The sequence below is a fragment of the Formica exsecta genome, unplaced genomic scaffold, assembly GCF_003651465.1.
Source record: "Formica exsecta isolate Colony F162 unplaced genomic scaffold, ASM365146v1 scaffold80, whole genome shotgun sequence".
NCBI classification, from domain to species: domain Eukaryota; kingdom Metazoa; phylum Arthropoda; class Insecta; order Hymenoptera; family Formicidae; genus Formica; species Formica exsecta.
In genome coordinates this window covers 623,886-646,814 of record NW_021853570.1, presented here as the reverse complement: position 1 = coordinate 646,814, position 22,929 = coordinate 623,886, and the positions used below count along the sequence as shown (strand labels likewise).

At 33.4% G+C, this 22,929-nt stretch overlaps 3 protein-coding genes across 11 annotated transcripts; 1 reads left to right on the top strand and 2 right to left on the bottom strand.

Annotated features, from left to right (window-relative positions):
• Positions 1-8,482: 8,482 nt before the first annotated feature.
• On the bottom strand, positions 8,483-13,070 carry LOC115244290 (alpha/beta hydrolase domain-containing protein 17B). Its single transcript, XM_029821845.1, has 3 exons — positions 11,177-13,070; positions 9,093-9,225; positions 8,483-8,620 (listed from the first exon to the last, which is right to left on the bottom strand). The coding sequence occupies exons 1-3, from the start codon at positions 11,818-11,820 to the stop codon at positions 8,537-8,539; spliced, it is 861 nt and encodes a 286-aa protein (XP_029677705.1). The 5' UTR covers positions 11,821-13,070; the 3' UTR covers positions 8,483-8,536.
• Positions 13,071-13,321: 251 nt separating this feature from the next.
• Positions 13,322-14,871, bottom strand: LOC115244291 (sorting nexin-22-like). Its single transcript, XM_029821846.1, has 3 exons — positions 14,500-14,871; positions 14,019-14,209; positions 13,322-13,605 (listed from the first exon to the last, which is right to left on the bottom strand). Exons 1-3 carry the CDS (start codon positions 14,650-14,652, stop codon positions 13,446-13,448), a joined length of 504 nt encoding a protein of 167 aa, XP_029677706.1. The 5' UTR covers positions 14,653-14,871; the 3' UTR covers positions 13,322-13,445.
• A 575-nt stretch (positions 14,872-15,446) lies between these two features.
• On the top strand, positions 15,447-21,085 carry LOC115244288 (sprouty-related, EVH1 domain-containing protein 3). 9 transcript variants are annotated; one of them, XR_003885359.1, is made up of 8 exons: positions 15,447-16,230; positions 17,647-17,953; positions 18,159-18,327; positions 18,898-18,909; positions 19,006-19,067; positions 19,205-19,761; positions 19,937-20,041; positions 20,188-20,319. XR_003885359.1 is itself a non-coding variant. In XM_029821840.1 (7 exons), exons 2-7 carry the CDS (start codon positions 17,681-17,683, stop codon positions 20,342-20,344), a joined length of 1,230 nt encoding a protein of 409 aa, XP_029677700.1. In that variant the 5' UTR covers positions 15,452-16,234; positions 17,647-17,680; the 3' UTR covers positions 20,345-21,085. The 9 variants fall into 9 exon arrangements, 7 of the variants coding, with proteins under 7 accessions (XP_029677700.1, XP_029677701.1, XP_029677696.1 ...); XR_003885358.1 differs by lacking the exon at positions 19,937-20,041 and adding an exon at positions 20,688-21,085 and having other exon boundaries at positions 15,454-16,230; positions 20,188-20,600; XM_029821840.1 differs by lacking the exon at positions 19,937-20,041 and having other exon boundaries at positions 15,452-16,234; positions 20,188-21,085.
• Positions 21,086-22,929: the final 1,844 nt, after the last annotated feature.

Below are 22,929 nucleotides of genomic sequence, written 5' to 3'. Positions count from 1 at the left end.
CAAGAAAACATAGATAGACACAACGTCACGCAAATGGCTATTAAAATAGAGAATTTTTAAAGATCCTAAAATTTCTATTTGACAGCTAATCATATGATATCGTGTTTACGTGTGTTTCTTGCTAGAAAGAAAAAGACCTCCTGTAGTATAAAATAATATTTTAGCAATAGTACTGGGGAATCGCGGAAAAATTTCCATTCACCCATTCTTTACCCCCTTTAATCTGTCTGCTCATCGTGCCACGATAAATCACAATTTTCCGCAATCATCGTGCTATTATGCGCATTGATTGTAGGTAGGTTAACGATATCAAGGAAATCACGTATATACATAATCAAATCCCCAGGTTACCGGCGGCAAGTTTTGATTTATTACAACGGGGAAAGTGAGAGAGACGAGAGGAAACAATTGTGTTGTAGCGTGCAATTAATGTACAACAAGGTCTCGCATCAATATTTGCGGATTCTTTAATTAATTTTGAGTCAATATTTCCTCATCGAGAGTTCCGCCTATATGTGACAGAGGTCATTAGGTCATAATCTTTTAATCAATAATTCTTTAAACTTTTTTTTTTTTTTTTTTTTTTTTTAATGAAAATATTGTCGAAGGCTACTTGAAATTGTTTAAAAAATAAGGTTTTGTCACACATTAGCAGCTCGAAAGTATGATTTACGAAAAGTTTTCCGCTTTCAATTATTAATGATTGACTAGAGACTATTGGCGCCAAAGTAATAAATAGATAGATAGAGAAAGAGAAAGAGAGAGATATTTTCGTGATATCGATTTGAAAATTGAGAATCCCAAATTGAAAGTACATGGGGGGATACCTCGCATACGATGGCGAAAAAGCCTGGAGCCTCTTCTTCGAAGCAACTTGATCTATCCCTTCAAGGTATAGTGTGGCTTGTTCGTGCGCGCCAGAAAGCTGCCGCGTAACCTGTTTTCATTTTTATCGTAGGTATCAGGTTTCAGCGCAGGTGAGCTACGAAGGTGCTAGCCAGAGAGTATACAGCAAACTCCAACCTATATTCATGGAACAACATTTCCCTCTTCTTCTTCGTCGCGTCTACAAAATACATTGGCCTTCGAGATCAAGTATATTCGCATTTGGCGACAATCCGCGTGCAAACGTATGTTATATGTCCATCGAAGCGATATGTGCAATAAAAGAAACATACGACATATTATAATTGAATAATTTAAAATCCGCAACGAAACCAAAAATCTAATGTAATATATAATGCTTGTTTATTCATTGGACCTGGCAAATCATTTTTCATCTAGAAATTCTTTAAGCAATTAAAGACTTTATTTTTATGTAATTTTAAATATTTGTATATTTTTTAAATTCTTCTATTGTTATTTATATTTGTGGAAACTTCATAATAAATCATCCCTAATTTCTGAGAGACATGGATACAAGATATATAGTTCGAAAATAAACTTGTCGATTTAAAATCTCTTAATGGAAACATCCTGGAAGACAATCAACCGAGCAAGTTTTCAGTTTTCAACATTAAATTTTCTTACATAATTCTCTCTCTCTATCTTACATTACAAACCTGCTCGAATTTATTTCAAATTTATACTATAAAAAAAAATCTTTTATTTTGTTTCATTTTTTTTTTTTTTTTTTTTTTTTTTTTTTTTTTTTTTTTGTAATTCTCAAGAACTCTGTTAGAGTGCTTCGACTAATCTGTTTTTAAAGAGAAATCAACATTATGTAAAATAAAAAAGAATAAATATAAATAAACAATATATGCAATATATTATGTATAACAGCATATTCTTATTTACAATTCTTAAAAAAATATGTAGAAATTAAGATTATAGAAAAATACACAAACATTTAAAAAATATTAGTTATATTTACATAAAAAATATATAACATAGGATATATATTTGCTTTTTGCTTGCTTTAATCATGAGCACAATGAGATAAGACTAAATTTTCAAAAATGTATTAAATGGTGATTGTGTGAGAACTTATATATATATGTGTGTTTCTTGTATGTAAATCGATAGTAAAAGTAAATAAAAAAGCTAGTACGCCAAGGCTAATAGAAATTACATGTATTTTTTACCTCAGCATCAAACTCCAAGATATATACCTGACGTAATTATATCACTGATCTTTAAATTTATCAATATCTTTAATTAGTGATATTAAGATAACTTGTTTAGGCAAAAGTAAATGTAAAAATATTTCTTGTTCGTGAAATAATATCTGAATATTATCTTAGGTGAAAAAAAATTTGTAATCCAAAAAACTAAAACTCCTATGCAAGGTAACCAATCGAAAAATATACTTCTACCGTTCCTCCTACCGTTGTCCTCAATGGTTAAATAAAACACGCTGTATTGATAATATGTGCTTAAACATGTAATTTACATCATAATTATACATTGTGTTAACGTTTTTCACAGAATTAGTAAAGTATTGCGCGATAATAAGACGCCCAAGTCAAGAGTGCGATGGAAGTATAAAACTCTAAAATGACCTTTTTTTATTCTAGGGTATATATCTAGCAGTGTTTCTACGCTTTCTACGCGTCCTTATAAAGAAACGAACGTCATTATTTCTCTAATTATGTTCTTACGCGCTAGATAAGATGATTTTCGATATTTGTTCGAGGACAAGTTCTTCTCTCCTCTTTCTTACAATTTCCATTTCTTCTATACCTTTACATTAAAACTTCTCGCCTTCATCTACATATAGCGTCAGCTTTTTTCCATACCTTTGATAATTAAATCACAGCTATAATCTTCATTATCAACGCGTTTTCCTGTCCCCTTTAACACACAGATCCTATCCTCTCTGTAAGTACATTAGACACGACCGAAGAGAACATCGAGTACGTAATGTTGTATTTTTTTCTTTTTTTACTTATTTTACTTCGCTTATTTTGTTATTATGTACAATTACAAATACGAACGCATATCGTGAGTCCGCGATTCTCACTCGGAGCATCGAGAGCACCAGTTTTTGCTTTCCGCACGAATGCGATCATGAAAGACAAAAGCGCTGTTCAAAACCGGTCGATCACTTGCGAAAATCTGAAGGAGAGGGATAACGAAAAAGATGAAAAAAAAAGAGAGAGAAAGGGAGAGGAAAAGAGTGAAAGAGAGAGTAGGGGAGAGATGGGGAGAAGAGTTAACGCTGAAAAAATTAAGAGAAATATAAGATAAAAAAATTAAGAGAGATAAAAGATACAAGAGGAAACTATCATCATGAATCACATCAAAATTGATGCGTGCTGTAGAAAAATTTTTCTCCGATAAATGACAATATGGCTCGGTTCCCAGTTTCACTGCAAGTTTTTCATCTTAAAAATAATCATTAAAATCAAGATCATAGCAATCCATAATGACAATTCGACAGAAATCAATTGAGAATAGTAAATTGGTGCACACAGTTGTATATCTTAAACATGGAGCACATTTTTGAGAGCGTGTGCGCGATAATAGGTATTAACACACACAGCAATGATAACAGGAACTAGTACACAAGACCGACTCTAAATTTTCTGTCGCTTCGAACAACTTTTTTGTCCCTTTTCTTAATAACTTTCCTCCCTTTTCTTTCATTCTTATTCATATAATATTTTTGTTGGTTTTTATCGATATCTGTACATTGCACTCTTACGTTTGCATATTTTGGTAAAGGCTTATCAGAACACATGATCGAAATGCTGCATTGGAAGTTGGCCAATTGTTGAATGTAATCGGAGGAGAAAGTAAATATCATTTCTTATAAAATCTGGAGTAAATTTTTCCTTAACAAAAAAGTATCGAGGAAGACGTTTTATTTTTCTTTCACAACGTTTCTAATTTTAACATTCGATATCTTAGAATGAGCAAATCTCAAATTAAGATTCTCCGTTAAAGATTTTATTTCAAATTAAACAAATAACAATGTTTTTTTTAACATTTAGCTTCTTTGATATTTTCATTAACAGAAATCAACACCAAATTTTACAAGAAATTATAAATTCGTTTTTCATCGAATCTAGGATACCCTGTAGATACTTGCTTTACTGATTCTTATAGTCGGGATGATTAATTAATATCTTTACAGATAAATTTATATCGGGATGCATATACGGAATATATAAATGCATTTCCAAAATATTATTGTCATAAACTTATATAATACACTGAGCACTCTTATCCGACATCCAATTGCAAGATGGAAAGGCAGAAATATGCAAAGTAAGATACTTTCTCACAAAATGCTCATAACAGAAAGGGATAAAGAAAAAACAGAAGAATGAGAACGTGAGACGATCGCTTTTGCTCTTTCCTTCTCATCACCAATTGCACGATCGGACAAGAAAAGCATCTTAATTTTTATTGTTCTCTCTTACTAATGTTGTCTTTAAGCTTCCAATGGGAGAGTTCAGTCTATTTATATAAGTCTATAGCAATCATTAATAACCCCGTATGTGTATACTTCATGCAAAACGAAAGACTCGAATAACAAAAATGTCGATTTTCTAAAATAAGCATTAACATATTGGCACATTATTTTATATCAATTGTTACAATATAGCTGACAATCTGCTATAATATCAAATATATATGATTTTTTTTTTAGTAGATAAATCGAATTTATATACGCAGAACCAAACGCGGTTCGTCTAAAATATATGATGTAAATACAGGGTATTATTGTTTACGAAAATGAAATTTGGAGACACTCAAATAAGAATTTGATAAATGTCAAATGCACATAGAATGCAATCGATAATTTTTCTTAAAGTATTAATTTTAGAGAAATAAAAACTTGGTTATCAAATATTTAAAAATTAAACCTATTATTCTTGCTTGAATGTCCCCATCATTAAGTCTACTATGAATATTTGAATCGTCACGTACAGTGAACGAAAATTGCTTTAATTTTGCATTACTAATTTTCGTTATTTTCTTTTCTCCTTTGTCTGTTGCATTTTGTTATTCTTCCGCCTGCAACATTCCCAACAAGTTGCGAGGGCATTGTGACATAAATAGTCTAAATGGTAAAAACCGATTCACCGTGTTATCGGTGTATCACTCTTTTCTTATCTTGGTAGATAAAATCGATATTTTAACTCGTCTTAAAATTTCTACTTCGCAAACACTGACGTCGCGATACCCGATAAACAATTTTGACTCCGGTAAAAAGTATCAACAATCCACAGAATGCCATAGAGAGGTAGCAAAAAAGTATATTTCGCGGTATGTTATCCTCATTGGCATTCCACGTAACTGTCTCGTATCGTACTGTCCCATACGTGATAATAAAGAAAAAATGGTTTTTTAACTATATTGTATTTACACATTATATATCGCGAGATATAAAAATACTAACGAGAAACGTATCTATATAGAGAAGAGGTTCCCAGTAAGCAAACTGTCAGCAGTTTGTCAACAGATTGGCAGCAGATTCGAGCAGAAACTGCAGCGGATTGGCATCAATTGCGTTTGCGTTAAACTTGTATTCTTTTGATAAAACTCGCAAACACGATGGCATCACAATGACGGCAGAAACCGAGCAGAATCCGTAAAGGCTGATTCTGAATTACTGTCAATCCGCGTGTGAAATAACAGTGTTTTAGATCCGCTCCATTTCTACCATCAATTCGCCTTTATTAATATTTTATCAGCAAGCCTTGCTATATTTTTGCCAACATTCCTGCCAACATTATTGCATACGACAAATTCTATATTTGCTATCTTCCTGCTGGCAAAATTTATAGCAAATACTTTGCAAAACCTGTCTTCGACAAACTTGGCTGCCTAGGTTCTTCATATTCATCGTTTCCTTAGAAATTAATTAATTCATATTCAAGTTTGGCAGTAATATTGTCCCTAGCTATTTGCATTCTTATTGTTGCTTACTAGATTTATCCTGTTCAGCTCCCGACATTCAATATTCTTGCGGGAAACACTGGATACGATCTCCGTTTGCTAGTTCCAGCCGTGCCACTGCGTGCTAAAATCTTTACTAACTTGGAAGATTTCCAATTCTCCTCACGGATCTTCAACATGTCGACATAAAAAAATGCCCTCATTACTGTTACAACTATCACACTGGGGTTGGTAATAACGATCACTCGCCAAGATATCCAACTTGAAAAAGATCCGTATGAAGATCCTCGCTGAACCAGATCTTACAGAATCGATCATATTTTTATGCGTTATGCTCGCTATACAAAATAAAAATTCTATTGCCTCAATTAAACCTAAATAAAGAAAAAAGTAAAAAAAAGATATAAAAAATGCAGTTAATGACTATGCCGGTCGATAAATATATTACTAAAATCTTTAAAAAAAAAAGGAAGAGATAGAAGAGAGAAAAAGAGAGAGAGAGAGAGGGGGGGGAGGGAGGGAGGGAAAGAAAAGAAATTAACTAAATAAAAAAAAATGCAATATTGATTTTAAAATAAATTAAGAAAATGCGGATGTTCAGCGAGATATCTCTTCACGATGTGCTACCAACTTGTCGCACTTCCTAAAGCAAAGAAATATTTCGACACACACGCGGACCACCAGATAATTCTATTCTTAAGGAGAATAATAATAAAAAATAATAATAATACTCGACATATTTACGTGTCGTAACAACGTAGCTAGCCTATTCTGCAAAAAACGGCTCATAATATTCACGCGCGTACGTAAACACGCATGCATTGAGTGTGTATACATAGATAAGAATATGCACAAGTATGTATATATTCTTGCATTTCTAGAAATATAGTAAATCTTATAAATATATGTATGTTTGAGTGTGTATGTGTAGGTTCGCTTTTGTGTATACAGTTTCTCACTAACACGATTACAGCCCAAAGCGGGTTAATGCGCGCATACGGAACTGTGATCCTTTTCCTTTACGTAAAATACGTATATACATATATACGTGGAAGAAGAAAGAGAGAATAGCGAAATATGCATGAGTATGCCGCGAGTACACGTTTCATTAACACTTGGTTTCCAAAGTCGCTCTCCTAACTTTATCGGGGTATTCAGCGTCCAATTTCTCCTTGACTTCCGAATAGCTACTACCCGAGCCTTCAGCCGATGATGTATGCGGCCCGACTTCTTCCAGAGATAATATCTCCGTGTTGGTGGGCGAATAGCTGACAGTAGTCGCTTCACTTGTCGGCGATGTTACGCAACTGTCACCCACACTTCTGCTACGCGGCGTATACCGAGTTTTCTGGAGCTGTTGTATGTTGAGAGATAAACTGGCCTGCATCGATGTTCTTTCCAAAGGCTTCGAAGAGTTGTCTTCGGTTTGTACATCGATGTGAGATGGACTTCTCGAGCGTGGAACGTGAAGAGGACTCTCTGGATCTGCCGTTAAATCGGATGACAAAATTTTTGAGCTTGCGGCTAATCTGCTCGCGCAAGGAGAATATTTTGGCAAATTTATCGTAATTTTGTCCGAGCCGACGGTTAACGACGATCGGCCGAGTTTTTTCAACGGGCTGCAAATAAGTTTCTTCTTTTTTAACTGCTTGGCATCATTGTAGGAATCAAAACTCTCGGTAGAATCGCTCTTCTGTTCCTTGCATTTCTCAAGGCCCTTTCTCCTAATCTTGGTACACGTGCAACCCCAAGGAAATTTCTTCGTGAGTTCTGTGGTCTTGGTATGTGCTGCATCGGGCCTTTTAAATTTCGTAATGTTGTCCATAATGGAAATTTTATTGTAATAACGTTGGCCGCTATCTTTATTGTTAGTGCTATTCGAGTCCAACGCCGACTCTATGCAATTGTACTTGAATCGAGATCCAGGAGACTTTTTCTCCGCTATGGGCTGAGTAAGAGTACCTCCTCTACAGTCAGTAATGTCTTTTTTAACATCACTAGAAGCATTGGAAAACGATGCGACCGACTTTTCTCCGATCGCACATTGTCGACAGTCTTCCACTAGTATATCGATCAAAGCTGTATGAGTTCTTTGGTTGTCTGATTTTTTGTGATTTTGACCGAACGAATTCTTCAAGCTTCTGTGAACAATGTTTTTCTGACTTTGAGCAAATGGATTTTTCAAATTTTTTGGTAGATAAGTATGTTTCTTGATAAATTTTCCAGTACTATTGTAATATTGATAATCCTGACAATCGGTCATTTTTTCGGCAGCGGCAATTTTGCTCTGCCCTTTGTCCTTTATTGAGGAATCATTCTGTTTAGAGTTCTTACTCTCCGTTCTCACATTGGACTTTTTCGAGTAACTTTCGGCATTTGGATTCTCATCTTTGGAACGCGTTTTCTTCAAGGACTCTGGGCAATTGGTTTCCTGATTTACAGTCTGCTGTTGCTCGCAAAAGAAGAATACATCATCTACAGAGGCAAAGGATGATTCTTCGTCACAGGGAAGGACAGGTGTCTTCTCCCCTGTGTGAGGCGACTGCTAGACAAGTTTCTCTGTTGGAGAACTTGTTGAAATGGAACTGATGGTGTTGGAGTTGTTAGAAACGGTATGTCCATGACTGCTTGCATGTATATGACCTCCACCCTGCCCCCCCTGACTTTGGGAGAGGCTGAGTCGCCGTCAGTTTACCAATTCCACGCTTACAAATTGCTTCAGTCGTTCGAGGTATTGATTGTACAATTCTACATCATTATGACCAGCACCCTGAAAAGTTACATATTTATATATTTTGCTACCTATATGCTATAAAGATACTCCCAAGTAAGTTAATATTTGCCAAATTAAGTTTCTAAATAAAGCATTTTCTAGTTGCATATTTATTTTTTCACATGGAGGGAACAGCTTAATTATATCATTATACCTTAATTATATCATTACAGCTTAATTATATAACATTATATCAGCCTCCGCTCTTTATAAATACAATTTTCTGACAAATAGCTCAAATACAATTTCAAATTTCAGCATTTAATTAATATTAGCTTTTACAATAAATTATTTTGTTTAGTAATGACGTACCATTAGGTTCTAACTCTCTTATAAGAATTATGAAAATTACAGCAGACAAAGAGTATATAACCAACCAATACAATCGATAACCAATGTAATATGAACAAAAAGAAAAGAAATTAAAGAAAATAATAAATATTTTTAATAAAAGTGCATTATCTAATACCTCGACCCATAGTGGTTCTACTGCTCGTGGACATCTCTCATAAATCGCCAGACCATGACTAAAATTTATAACTTCGTCTTCGGTACCATGAATGACCAGAACAGGAGATGTTACCTTCGGCACTTTATCTATGCTGCAAAAAAATAATAATATATTAACAAACATTGTTCCCCTATTGTATGATGATATACAATTTGATTTTCATCTTGAAAAATTTCATCTTTTCTATAGTTCAAATAAATTTTACATTAAAATCTTTCACTTAGATTTATCAAATATCCCAAGATATTTTGAATAAAAGTTAAAAATTTGTAAACAATGTTGTCATTACAATATAACTCCTACATATAGTTTTTTCTAGAATCATAAAAATCTTAAAAAATTTTATCAAACATATATAGATTTAAAATATATACGTTATTATACATAGTAGAGCAGATTAATTAACACATTAATATCAAATATTATAAAAATATGTAAAGTTTTAAAGACACAAGTTAAACTTTTATCATTTACTCTCATATTTCCCAATATAGTTTGTCACTTCTGTTTTTATTACGCACGTGATCAATAATGAAAGAGTTATGCGTAAAGTACATTTTCACTCTACGCATGCATAATTATGCGGTAAATGTAAATGTGAAATGAAAGAGTAGGCACGAGAAAAAAAGTAAATGTAAATTGTAGAGAAATGTGATAGTAAATAATACAGCAGTTATATTGTATTAAATTTTATATATTTGTCGATACACTTTTAAAAATTCATAGAAAAATTCTAATGTCTTATATTTATTATCTCATTTTATATGTATCTCTAAACTAATCCCAAATAATACTTTTCAATATAGAGCATTGTAGATTATATATATACACACACAGAGATATATCTTAATTAAATTTTGAAAATTGTAATTACACAAATATTAAGTTTTGAGACTATCGACAATATGCGTGTAGTGTTATATTGTAATAACCATATATATTTTTTTATTTGGCATAACAACAATGTTAATTATTTGATAAATATCGTAGAATTCGAACAAAGCCAATTAGGAAGATATATTATTAAGTCAAAATGTGCGACACATAGATTTCACAACAAGTACATATCCACATGGTAAACATTTACAAAACATACATTTGTTTGGATGTAAACTTGTGTAACTTTTGTTACAAAATATCAATCATTTTACTTTATCAGATCATAATCAACTAGTATACGAATAGAAAATGCCATTAAATCCAGAGTTATTCGAGAAGCATCATAAAGTAAAGTTGGTCAATAATTTCGTTACTCCCCGTCTAAACATCACTAAAAACAGTATACTCTCCTACTCCTACAGCCTTGTTACTGCCATTGTAGACGAGCCTTAATATTCATAAATTTGCTCGCTATATAAATTGTCTGTTCCTTTTAGCTACATATATATAAATAAACACACCCACACATACCATCTCGCGATTTTAGCTGCAATCTGCACAAAAAAACAGAATAAGTATATTTTCAGATATCGAAAAATAGAAGAGAGAAAAAAATCTCGCAAAGTATAAAAAGTACAGTTGAAAAGAATAGACTTTTCCATGCTAAAACAAGCGGGTGAAAACAAAGCTTGACATATTTTTAACATTGTAAATCTGAGCTTATCGATAAATTAATAATTGTTTTAGCTTTCGCAGCTTTATATACATTCGTTATATATAAATTAGATCGACGTCAAAGATTTGTCATATTCAAACAAAATTGAATAGCGACATTGTACAGTGTCGATGAAAAATTTCTGTTGTTCAAAAAATAATCGTCTTTAATCGTTTCGTTTCCTTACATTTCCCCTGGTACTTGTCAACCATTATAACCTTCAAGTTACAATATGGTAACTGATTTCCAGGCTCTTTGTATCTTTAGAAGGACAAATTTATATACCGTTTCTTTATATATCGAAGATTCTTTAAAGCGGGAGAAAAGAGAAAAAAAAAAAAAAAAAATTAGTTGAACAATAAAGCGTTCGTGTCACGTGCTCGATGATGATAAATAATATAACGTAAAATGGAAAACATATACTTGCTCGCGAGGATTCCCCGCTTACCTGGTGAAAGCGTCGAAGAACCAGGTCCTCTTAGTCTTGGGGAAGGCGACCCTCATCCCGGACATGAGCGGCGAGTGCAGGACAACCGCGCCGACCTCGTATCTCGCGGCAAGATCGACCGTGGGCACGGTGCCGATGCTCTGCCCGTAGAGTATTATGTTCTCCGGACTGATACCGTATCGGGTACGCAGCGCGTGCCACGCGGCGTCGATGTCCGCGTAGAGGTTCTTCTCGGACGGTTTGCCACCCGAGACCCCGTAACCCGAGTAATCGTAACTGAATATGTTGCAGTTTATCCGCGAGCCTAATCCGAGGTAGAAGCTCGACATCTGGCCAAGATCGACGGCGTTGCCGTGGGAGAAGAGGATCGTGAAACGAGCGGTCGCCGAGCATCTTACGAACAGGCACGCTATGCGATTCCCCCGCGACGTTCTCGCGTAAAAACCCTCCACCGACTCCTTCTCGCGTTCCGTATACTGCCATTCGGCGCGCTCCGACAGGGAGATGGTGAACTTTGTGCCCTCGTCCTCGACGAACGTGTACGTCGGCTCGGGCGGCAGGAACGCCAGCTTGTCGGCGATTCTGGACGGGCAGGGCGGGCAGCAAAACAGGCAACACAATTCACTCAGGCTTAACCCGTTCATCGTGCACAGCACCGCCGGGACGATCACGCACGAAACCACCACCACCACCACCACCACCGTCGTCGTCGTCGTCGTCGTCTTTGTATATCACGTCTCCTCCGCGTAAAGCCTCGGCATCGAGCGATCGGGGATCGACACACGGTCGGATCGTACGAGGGGGTCGAGGGGATGAGGGAGGGTAGTGTCACGTTCCGCCACTGTTTTTTCTTGCTACGCGAAAACAACAATTTTTCTTTCTTTCCTTTTTTTTTTTTTTTTTTTATCCTTTTGTTCCTGTCACTTTTATAATGAATCACGCGCGTGATTGTGTCATTCGCGCGCGCGTTATCGCGTGAGTTTCCTCTACCGAGAGTCGCTCACAATGATTCAGCCATGACGGCTTCGTCGGAGAGACGGACACGACTTTTTTCTCTCTCTCTCTCTCTCTCTCTCTCTCTCTCTCTCCCACCTTCTCTTGTTTTCTTCTTTCCTTCTCCTCTTTCTCCTCGTCTTTCTCTTTTTCACAAAAGCCGTGTACGAACCTACCGAACCTACGAACTTTCCACACCCCCCCACCACTCTCACTCTACTACACGCGTACTTTCATTGTGCGTCAGGTGAGACGGGACGCGAGATAGAGATGGAGATCATGGTACCGTCTTTGCCCTGACAAGTCCGTGCTCGGTGCAACCGGAACTTTGCCGACGATCGTCGGGTAACCGACGACGGGGACCGATCGACTCCGATCAGCTCCGATCTTTGACGCAACTCGTGTTTTAGCCGCGTTCGCATTAGAAGGAATAGGGCTTCGATTCTCGAGCTGTCACATGTATGTATGGATAACTTTCGAATCGAAAATCATAAATTCGAGATTCGGCAGCCTTTCCCGTATTCTCATATTTTAGTTTTAAAATTCAATAGAAAAAGGAAGAAAATAAAAACAGAATCTCTCCCTCGTTCGCTTTTTATTGGAAAAAGAAGACAAATATTTCGTTCGTTTCTCTCTCTCTCTCTACATATTGTTACGTATCCTTCAAATCTCGAGTTTTTCCGTTCTATATTATTATATCTATATGGAGACGCCCATGATGTAGGAAATAATAGAAAGGATCGAGATATGTGCTTTTAGTGCGCACGCGCTCAAATTCACATCAGACTATCCATTGAAGATTGAGAAAGAGGTTGGATATATTGACCAATCAAAACAAAGAAAACATAGAGATTTCTTTGTTCCGACTGATCAAACTCCGACCTTCTGTGCATAATCCGATATCAGTCATTAAAAAATCTATTCGTCGGAATTAAAATAGAGTTTCATTGATTTGATATGATACATATACATATCAGGACTAAAGGTCTATACAGACAAATTTGCATAGAATCTGATACATTAAACCCTTGATTGATTAATTTCCTTATGTAAAATTAATTTCCCTAAATAAAATTTTATGTGTATCATCTCTTTGTCTCAATATACATAGATACATTGTTTTATTCGTGAGGGCAAGAAACTCTATTCTTCAGAGATTTTGTTTATTTGTATATTATTGCATTCTTTTCACTAGATTTTATCGCTTATCAAAAATGCATTTATTATTATCCTTTAATTAATATCCTTGCAAATTATCTTTAATACATTGGAAATATCAAGATTTGTATATACCTAATAACACACCATTGGTTACAACATCTGGAAGACTGCTAGTTGAATCAGCTTGGATATATGGATCGCAGTGAAAAGTTAAGACTGGATGATGTCCTAGAGTATTTGGATTGTGTATCGAGCAATTTGTAGCTTTGTATAACCTTGAAAAATCAAAAATGAAAAGAATCATTAAAGACTATTATTAAATAAATGTCAAACTATATATATAAAACTATAATGTTTATATAATATATTCAATCAAATATTCTTAATTGAATTCAAATATCGCATTTTATACTAACTCAAATTTAATTGATGTAAAATAATCTACATTTTGTCGCAACTTTTTTTTCTTAAAATGGAAATTGTGTAAACTTTCAAACAAGAAAAATATCAGGCATAAAAATGCTATATTAGATACGAGTCTTTTATATTATGTAACTGCTCTGGATTACTAAACACTGTCCAAGCTCATCTGTATACTGATATTTTTCCACTCACTAATTTACATTTAGTATCGTAATTGTAATGTTCATCTCTTATATCTATAAATCTATTTAATTTAAATAGATACCTCTTATGAGATGTAAATCCCTGGTCTTCTATGCCTAAAAAATTGAGAACTTGCTGCTTTGTTGCCAATAAATGTAACATCTTTTGTATATATAATTCCAGTGCAGCTCGTCGTTGCTCTAATACTTTTGGTTGCGAGTTTCTTACTCTCTTTGGTGGAAAAGGCGCGATATCCGAATTGTCCTTCTTCAACTGGAAATCAAAAGTCTCTTGAATAATAACGTAACATTATTCAACAAGTGTCTCTCAAAATCATGACTTGCGACAAAAATATATCAACAAAAGAAAGAGAAGAGAAAAGAGTATAGTTCGTTAATGTTAATTTATGTAACACACACATATATATATATATATTATTAACACAATATATATTAAGAACTCTTCTAATAACTTAAAAAAAAATTGTCAGGTTTATTTCGATTACAGTAGAACATGCAAGTGCTTTTATTTACTAGGCCCTTATCAACATTTCGATAACATACCGTGCGATGTAACGCGCTAAATTCGCTATATCTTCTTTCAATGGTGTATCGAGTGCCGGTTTGCGATTCCAAGATCTCGATACAGTAAACATAATAGGGTTTGCCGTGTGACACATCGGCCAAACGGTAACCGCTAATGAAAGTTTCGTACATCGCATTGCCAACAAATTGAATAATATTTAAGATGCTCTTATAATAAATTTGTAGTATTAAACCATACGCGACAATATGTACACACAGTCATGATCAATAAAAATTGCAACAATGCATCGAAGAAATATTTACAACCACCATGGTATTTTATACATACTAAAATGCACCTTTCATAGAGGATGCACTCCACTCGACGTCACAAATATATTTGATTGACAAAAATATCTTTGCCTCCTTTGTTCTGATTGGTTAATCAAATGCTTATTTGGTCCACTTGGCGTTACAAATACTTCGAAACGCGGATTCGTTGACCTGGTTGGTCCATTAAATGCTAAGGATCGCTATCTTTGTTAGGGATTCGCTGATATTATTTGGTATAATAGTCAAAAATATGACTATACGTATTTTACGAATTGAAAGAAAAATAAATAATTTACAGCAATTGATAAATAAAATTAAAACATTTCCTGGAAGCTTTTATTACTAAAAGTCTGTCTAAAGAGACAGAGGGGAATATTATTTCAATAATATTTATTAAAATATAATTTTTATTAATATTTTCATTTAACAATATTTATTTATTTTAATATTTTTTTTATAATAATATAAAGAAAACAAAATATAAATAGGCTCGCCAGATGTCAGCAGATCGTTTCGCAAATGTCATTTCGCGCAAACACAGCTGAGAGAGAAAGAATCGCTACCATTATCTCTTCTCTCTGTTTTTAACAGGCATCAAGGCATTGTTGGACCGTTCGCACATTTTATTCTTATACTATATAGATATCTGACACCAGTTATCGACTGCGTTATCCATAGGAGTTACCTACGGCTAACCAACGGAGCGCGTGCGAGACGCGCTTGATTATACAGGATCGTGGTGTGTGTGGTATCGATGAATGAATCCTGTTGCGCAGACCGGCGACTTCATCGTAAGGTAGTCGATAAGCAATCCGAGTGAACGCGCGGTTCGCACGTACTCGCGACAGGACGGGCCAAAATTTACGAAGCATTCGCTGTCGCACTCTCAGCCGAGTCGCGCTCCATTCGTCTAATTCATCTAATCATCGCGCATCATGATATACGATCGCGAACGGAGCTACAAATTTGGGCGTGAGCGCTCTTCTGTCAACTGTACGTCGTGAAAGCACGTTGTGATAGAGAGCAGTTTTTTTTTTTTTTTTTATTTTTTTTTTTATTTTTGACAGCTCTCGAGCGATCGAATCTCGAGGGAACGAGGCGTGGTATAAATCAAGTGTGTGTGATCCTGTGTGTGAACTTTGTGTGGCATCAAAGGCGGTGGTGGGCGTGTGTGGGGATGAACTGCACGGGAAGTGTAAAGTGAAATAAAGGAGGTGGTGGAGGAAGAGTTGTGGCGGTGGTGGAGGGGGAGGAGGGGGAGGTGGATTGGGGCGCTTCCTGTGTCTCGGTTGCCCGATCTAAAAAAGTTCCGCAGGTAGAATCGCGCCTGTGATCGAATGCCTTTTCGATGTGACGAAAATGATGAAGTTTGGGAGAGAGCGGTGGGCTTTGAGTGAAGGCTTTGATACCTCGAATCATGACAGAGGCGTCGGACGAGTAAGTATGTACATACATATACATACAGAGAGAAAGAGAGAGAGAGCCCGCGGTTTTTCATTCCTCTCTCGCTCCCGCATCCCTCTACGAGACTGTTCCATTTTGTCGAAAAATACGATACACGTATAATGTCGTTGTGTTATCGCTTTTATTTCCTTGACGTCAGATATACGATTATTTGGGCGTGCTTTTATGCCTTCATTTCCTCTCTCTCTCTCCCCTTGAATTCGTCTTCCTTTCTCACTCGTTCGCTCTTCTTTTTCCCCCCTTTCTTTCATTTCCTCTTTTCGTTTGATTCGTATTTTGTATGTCGATTAAAATAATGCGAAGCAATTTCTCACGACGAACTTTTTTCCGAAAAGTCTCGTAATATATATAATGGCATATTTAATACTCTTCCCATTTCTTGCTCCTATTTGTCTTTTCTGTTTCCTTTTATTCGGTTCTTTCTCTTTCTCTCTCTCTCTCTCTCTCTCCCTCTCTCTTTTTGCGTCTCTCTACTTGTATGCCTCCCATTCCTTTCCTTTCATCCCTCTAATAGTGTGTTATCCAGTGTTCCTGTATGGATGGCCGTTCATTCATTGAATCGATCTCAGCGTGTGTAACATCTGGCTAAATGTCGTCCGCGCGATGCGTTCTCAACATTCAGATACTGGAATCTCATATCAATTTTCGAGCTCCAAACTCGTTCACCCGTCGCTTGATATTTTTAAATATCTAATAGAAATTGAATAATCTCTCTATATTTTTTTTTAAATATAATATATAAATATATTAAATCTTATATAATATATAAAAACTGGCTTAAAAGCTTTCTCATTTATAAAAATAACACTACAAAATAATGTACCTTTTGTATATTAAAAATTAATAAGTATAAGTAATTTAATATCATTCACATTATGTATAGTAATGTACTTTTAATAGTATATTGTTAATAAATTATACAGGATATATATCTCTTAGACCCAAATGTCCTTTCAAATTCTTTAACTAATCTGAAAATAATTTTGTCTCAGTAAAAAGATTGAAGGACGTTATTATATTTATTACATCTCTTTCAAAAGTTTAACATTGTATGTCTTTCTGTATATAACTAAATTTTAACTTTAATTTAAACTAAATTAAAAGCTTATGATGATTTATATACATATATAGATCAATAAAAAATATAAAATAAATGTATTTTTCGTATAAGACTTGATTTTGATTTTGATTTTGAAAAAAACTTGATTTTGGAAACTGATAAATTAATGATATTTTCTCTCAACATTATTGAGACATGCCATTTAATTTTGCACATAATTGCTATCTTATTTTATTTGAATTACTGAAAGATGATATATATATATATATATAAGTCTGTTATTAATCTTATTGATGATGCGTAATATAGTAGCAATTGTTATTTTGTAGTGGTAACTATCTGGTGAGGGTCCGCGCCCAGGTAATGACGAGAGATGATAGTTCGGGTGGTTGGGTTCCTTTGAGTGGTGGTGGCTTGGCAAATGTCTCGGTTAGACGTAGGATTACTTCATCAGGAATACATCAAACCAACAATACCAATGGAAATAGTATTTCTACTACAACCAACTCCGCACACCCTGTTTCTAATGCGTCTGTTGGCCTTCAAAGTCATGGATCATCTAATATCTCTCCGCCTGGTGCAAATAAAAGAAAGCACGAGTATCTTATTTATGGCAAACGCATTACCGATCAATCGGTAAATCTCGCAAGTTCTTTTTTTTATGATGCTTTATACTATAAATTGTATTTCATAGAAAGATCTTTAAACGTTGCAGCTACATTTAATATTTCAATCATAGTATATATGCGAGGCAGTTATATATGATACAAATGCATCAGCAATGTATTCACTGTGTATGTAATCTATTCTCTAAAAAATTAATGTCCTTCTTCTCTTGCAGGTTGTCCTTAGTTGTATAATTAAAAAAGATTTTGAATATAATAAAGTGATGCCCACTTTTCACCACTGGCGAACAGGAGAAAAAAAGTTTGGATTGACATTTCAAACAGCTGCCGATGCAAGAGCATTTGACAAAGGAGTTCGAACAGCAGTTGAAGAATTGTTAGAAGGTATAGCATTTTCCTTGTCAAAAATCAACTGTGAAAAATTAACTATTCAAATTAAAAATTGCCTAAAATATATCAAAGAGTTTAAGATTTTGAAATTATTATACAGTCAATCTCTCAATAATTTAATGTTTGCTTTTTTATTTTCTTATTATTTCTTTTTCTTTTTTTCCACTCTCCATCTCAATACACACTTATTATATTTCAAATATGGAAAGTTAAAAAGTATTGTCAAAGCAAATAAATCTATTGTAATATTTTTATATAGCATTTTATAAACCAAGATTATTTTGATGACATACAGAGTGGATGATTCCCAATGCGATTTAAATTTTTTGATCTTTTTTTGTATTTTATTTATTTTATTCTACTTTTACTCATATACTCTTTCCAAGAAAATACTAATGTATCACATTATAATACGTTATACAATTAAAGAAGAAAGTACTGTATCAAAGTCTTTCATGTTGTTACAAAATAATTCTATCTTTATGATAAACATTGTGCAAAAGTCTTTTACAATATTTTATTAATTCATTTGCACTCATTATTTTGCTGCAATTTATTATATGGATTGTGCAAATGGTAAGCTAATATGTATAGTTTTAAAGTTATATTTTATTACTTTCTTTTTTTTACTTGATTTCATTATCACACTTCATATTTTGCAATGTGATATAGGTCTGTCTGATTTAACATTAACCACCAATGCTCCAGATGCTGGGGACGAAGATGTTTTTATGGTAAGAAAATTTATGGTTTCATTTATCAATTTTTTTTATTAACTTTCATCAAGAAAATTATGATAAAAAAAGTTGCGTCGATAAACCATATAGAGGGAAATGAAATAAAGTTTTTTTAAAATTGTAAAACTTTACAGACTTTGAATTTGCCAGTGGAACCACCTGAGCCACGTTCCTCTTCAGACACACCTCATGGAATAATTCGAGTACCAAATTATTCTCAATATTCAGAGCTTCCCGATTCACATCGATCTATCCATCACATTGGTGGATCTTCCATTAAGGGCCCACCATCGCAACATCCCTTGGCATCCGTCGCAGATATTGGATCGGATAACTATCCTTATGTGCAACTCACAACGCTTAACCACGAATATTTATATCCCATTATCGACGATCACAAAAGTGAAAGATTAGACGGACATAATACTTCCAATAGCGGAAGTTCTCTGAAGAAGCCAGATATTATAATATCCCAACCTTCAAAAAATACTATGAAACGTAATGTACGTTTACGTTGCAAGCATTGTCAAGAGCTGTATTCAGAACAGCATAATCCGAAAGGTTCCTGCGAATACGCTCCTGATCCAATTAGACGTGCAATCGCGAAAGTTTCTTGTTTATCGTGTGCCCAATGTATGTTATATCATTGCATGAGTGACGCTGAAGGTGATTTTGCACAAAATCCTTGTAGGTAAGTTTGTAATATTTCAATTGTTGCTAAAGACGATTGTTCTTTCTATTATTTTCTTAAATTTATATATATATATATATATATATATATAATATATAACAAACACATACTATCACATTTAAATATTTCAATTATTTTTTTGCTTTATGTTGTTACAAAAGTTTCTATTTTTTAGGAATCTGTTGCAAATTAAATTTTTCGCTTGGAGATTGTATAAAAAATATTAAATCAGTTTTTTTAGAAAATAACTTTGGACACAATGCTACTTTTGAGACTATACGTTAGTATGTTTATATTGTTACTATAGATATTTGTTTTTTTTCTCTTTTCTTTTCTTTTATTATCTCTATATACAATCTCCTTCTAAAAATATAATCGATGTAATTATGTAATTGAATAAATTATAAAATATTAAATCATCCACAGTTGTAGTACAGAAGAGGGATGCGGACGCAGATGGTTTGGTTTAGCCTTGTTGTCACTGATCGTTCCTTGCTTGTGGATATATCCTCCACTTAGAGCTATACATTGGTGCGGAATGTCCTGTGGAATGTGCGGCGGGCGTCACCACCCTATGGAATAACTGGAGGAACCCTTTGATGTCTCTGCTTCGTACTCAATTGGATCAAACAACTTTTCTGCATCGTGCAATGCAGTCGCCAATGTGTATGAATGTCATGATCTAAGTATGGGTCGTTGTCAGAGATATCAAAGGGGTAGACAGCTTCCAGTACATGCACTTATTCATCAGCGTCATCTTTAAAATAAAATACAGTCAAAGTGGAAATACCCAATTTAGCACAAGATGTCGCATATAGCTCCAACATAATGTATATTCCGTACGTTTTGTATATTTTATTAGTGCAAAATACGTTATTTAGTCTCTCCTGTACATTAAACAATTTGAGGTAAACTAATATTTACAGTTTGAATGATTAATCTATGGAAAGCACATCAAATGGACTCAGACCAACTATTTGTGATACATGGTGCACATTATGAGAGTGTAACTTCTGTGAGTCGATACCAAAATTAATTCTGTTCTCAGTTTGATTAATTTTCATACACACAATATTTAATAAAGAAATAAATAAGATAACTATAAATAAGTTTTGCTGGAATTAGCAGAGTGTAGAATATCAAGATGTATCCTATGATTGTTGGATCTGATTCATCCAACAACTTAACTTGCCGAGCCAATCTTTGTTTATTTTCATTCTTTATAACATATCGTAGGATTAAAAAATAAAAAACTTTTGCTTATACAAGTTTCCTTTAATAGTATGAATAATAATTGACAAATCTGACAACATGTGTATATTTAAATTTACATCAATTTACATCCAATTTCATATTATTAGAATATAAAATAAAATTGTGTATTTTATCACATAGAAAAAAGCACATATGTAATATCTTCATACATATGTAATTTTTAAATAAGATATTTAGAGATATGACATGATATATATTCTTTTTCAAAACCACTTTTTATTTAAACATAATTTTCTGTACTACATGTTAGTTAATAATATTGAAATCCATGTAAATATCAATGTTTATAAATATTATTTGTGATTTCATAAAGTATTGTCACATAGAAGTTCATTCTCATAATATTTGCCTTTACTTTTTACTAATTCATGTTTAGTACGCGCGCTGGCACGTGTGTTGTGTGATATTGTGTATGTGTGTGCATGTGAGAAGGAGAGGGAGAGAGAGAGAGAAAATGATTTATTTATATAATAAATATTAACATATTTGTACTATACTTTATATTATATTATAGATATATACAGAGTGTTACTAAAATATTTTGATAGAAAAAAGATTATATATATAGGTCAAGCTCAAGAAAAGAACATGTATACAAAATTTGCCTAAAAATTTTAGTAACATTCAGTATATATATTGGATTTATACATAAAGTGTACAAGCTATTTTCTCGAAAATTAGCAGTATTTTTAAATATATTTGAAGGTTTATTAGACACTTTTTTATAAGTTAAAGAGATACGAGTGCCAAGTTCTCAAAGAAGGAAAAAGAAAATTTCTTTTATCTTTTATAGAAATTTACAATTTATATATAAATTTTTGTACTATTTTCGCGAGTTATATTTAAATTATAAGTGACATTTAAAAGGTAATCATGAAATCATTTTTCTCTTCACTACCACATTCTATCTGTTTGCAAATCTTATATTTTGTAATTTGCATAATGTGTAATACAATAATTAAAACTACTGTTCCAATATTAAAAAAATATATTAAAAGAAATCATATTCTTTACGCATTAATAAAACTTATCTTTTATTCCATGTATGTTATTTTATTTAAAAATATAATAAAAGCATGTATGTGTCTCTCTGCTTAAAATGTTGGAAGGAAAGATATCACTAATTTTAATAGCTACCGAGAAAATCACTTGTGACATTTTATGTAAAGTCTGTATATATAGAAACGTGTATAAAATGTTTCAAAACCACATGTCCTTTTAATCACAGCTTTTTTGACCAATTTAGAGACAATGTTTCGCAATGGATTTTGTTATTTAAACGCATTTTTAAAATTTTTAACATTATATGTCTTTGCAATGGTATAAGTATATTGTAAATTAAAATCCATTATAAGTGTAGCATAAATTAAGGTTTCTGCAACCATATTGGATTAAAACATAAAAGGCAAAATATCATATGAAGATTTTATTGTATTCTATATGTAAGTAATCTTTTTTCCAATTATTCTTTGTATTTTCTAAGTCTAGATTTATGAAATGAAAACTATATTTTCTGCTTTTGTATATTAAATAATAAATCATTTTTTAGCCACAAGGTTTATTCTTGTAAAATATAAGATACATGTTATGAATTATATACTCTGTTAGGATTTAAAGGACATACAATTTTTAAAAAATTTTATTTGATATATTTTACCAATGTATATTATCGAAAAAGAGTGATTGCAAAAACTTATTTATTTCGACATACAGTGCAAGAAATAAATGTGACTTTTTGCTTTTTAGATAATCCAATATGGCTACAGTAAAAATTCACAGAAATTTGAAGAATATGATTATCTATTTTCTCCTCAACGCAGAGTTTATATTGGGATAATAATAAGTAAATAGACTTTTCATTTGTTCAAATATATATTCTTGTTTCTTTAAATA

Excerpts from the sequence above, each read along its gene's own strand:
- LOC115244290 (XM_029821845.1), bottom strand. The coding sequence starts at position 11,820 with ATGAACGGGTTAAGCCTGAGTGAATTGTGTTGCCTGTTTTGCTGCCCG. Across the intron at positions 9,226-11,176 it reads TTCTTCGACGCTTTCACCAG|CATAGATAAAGTGCCGAAGG; the intron begins GTAAGCGGGGAA and ends ATTTTTTTGCAG. Across the intron at positions 8,621-9,092 it reads TAGAACCACTATGGGTCGAG|GGTGCTGGTCATAATGATGT; the intron begins GTATTAGATAAT and ends GTAACTTTTCAG.
- LOC115244291 (XM_029821846.1), bottom strand. The coding sequence starts at position 14,652 with ATGTACGAAACTTTCATTAGCGGTTACCGTTTGGCCGATGTGTCACAC. Across the intron at positions 14,210-14,499 it reads TTAGCGCGTTACATCGCACG|TTGAAGAAGGACAATTCGGA; the intron begins GTATGTTATCGA and ends TTTGATTTCCAG. Across the intron at positions 13,606-14,018 it reads GGATTTACATCTCATAAGAG|GTTATACAAAGCTACAAATT; the intron begins GTATCTATTTAA and ends TGATTTTTCAAG.
- LOC115244288 (XM_029821836.1), top strand. The coding sequence starts at position 16,211 with ATGACAGAGGCGTCGGACGA. Across the intron at positions 19,068-19,204 it reads GGGACGAAGATGTTTTTATG|ACTTTGAATTTGCCAGTGGA; the intron begins GTAAGAAAATTT and ends AAAACTTTACAG. Across the intron at positions 19,762-20,187 it reads TTTGCACAAAATCCTTGTAG|TTGTAGTACAGAAGAGGGAT; the intron begins GTAAGTTTGTAA and ends AATCATCCACAG.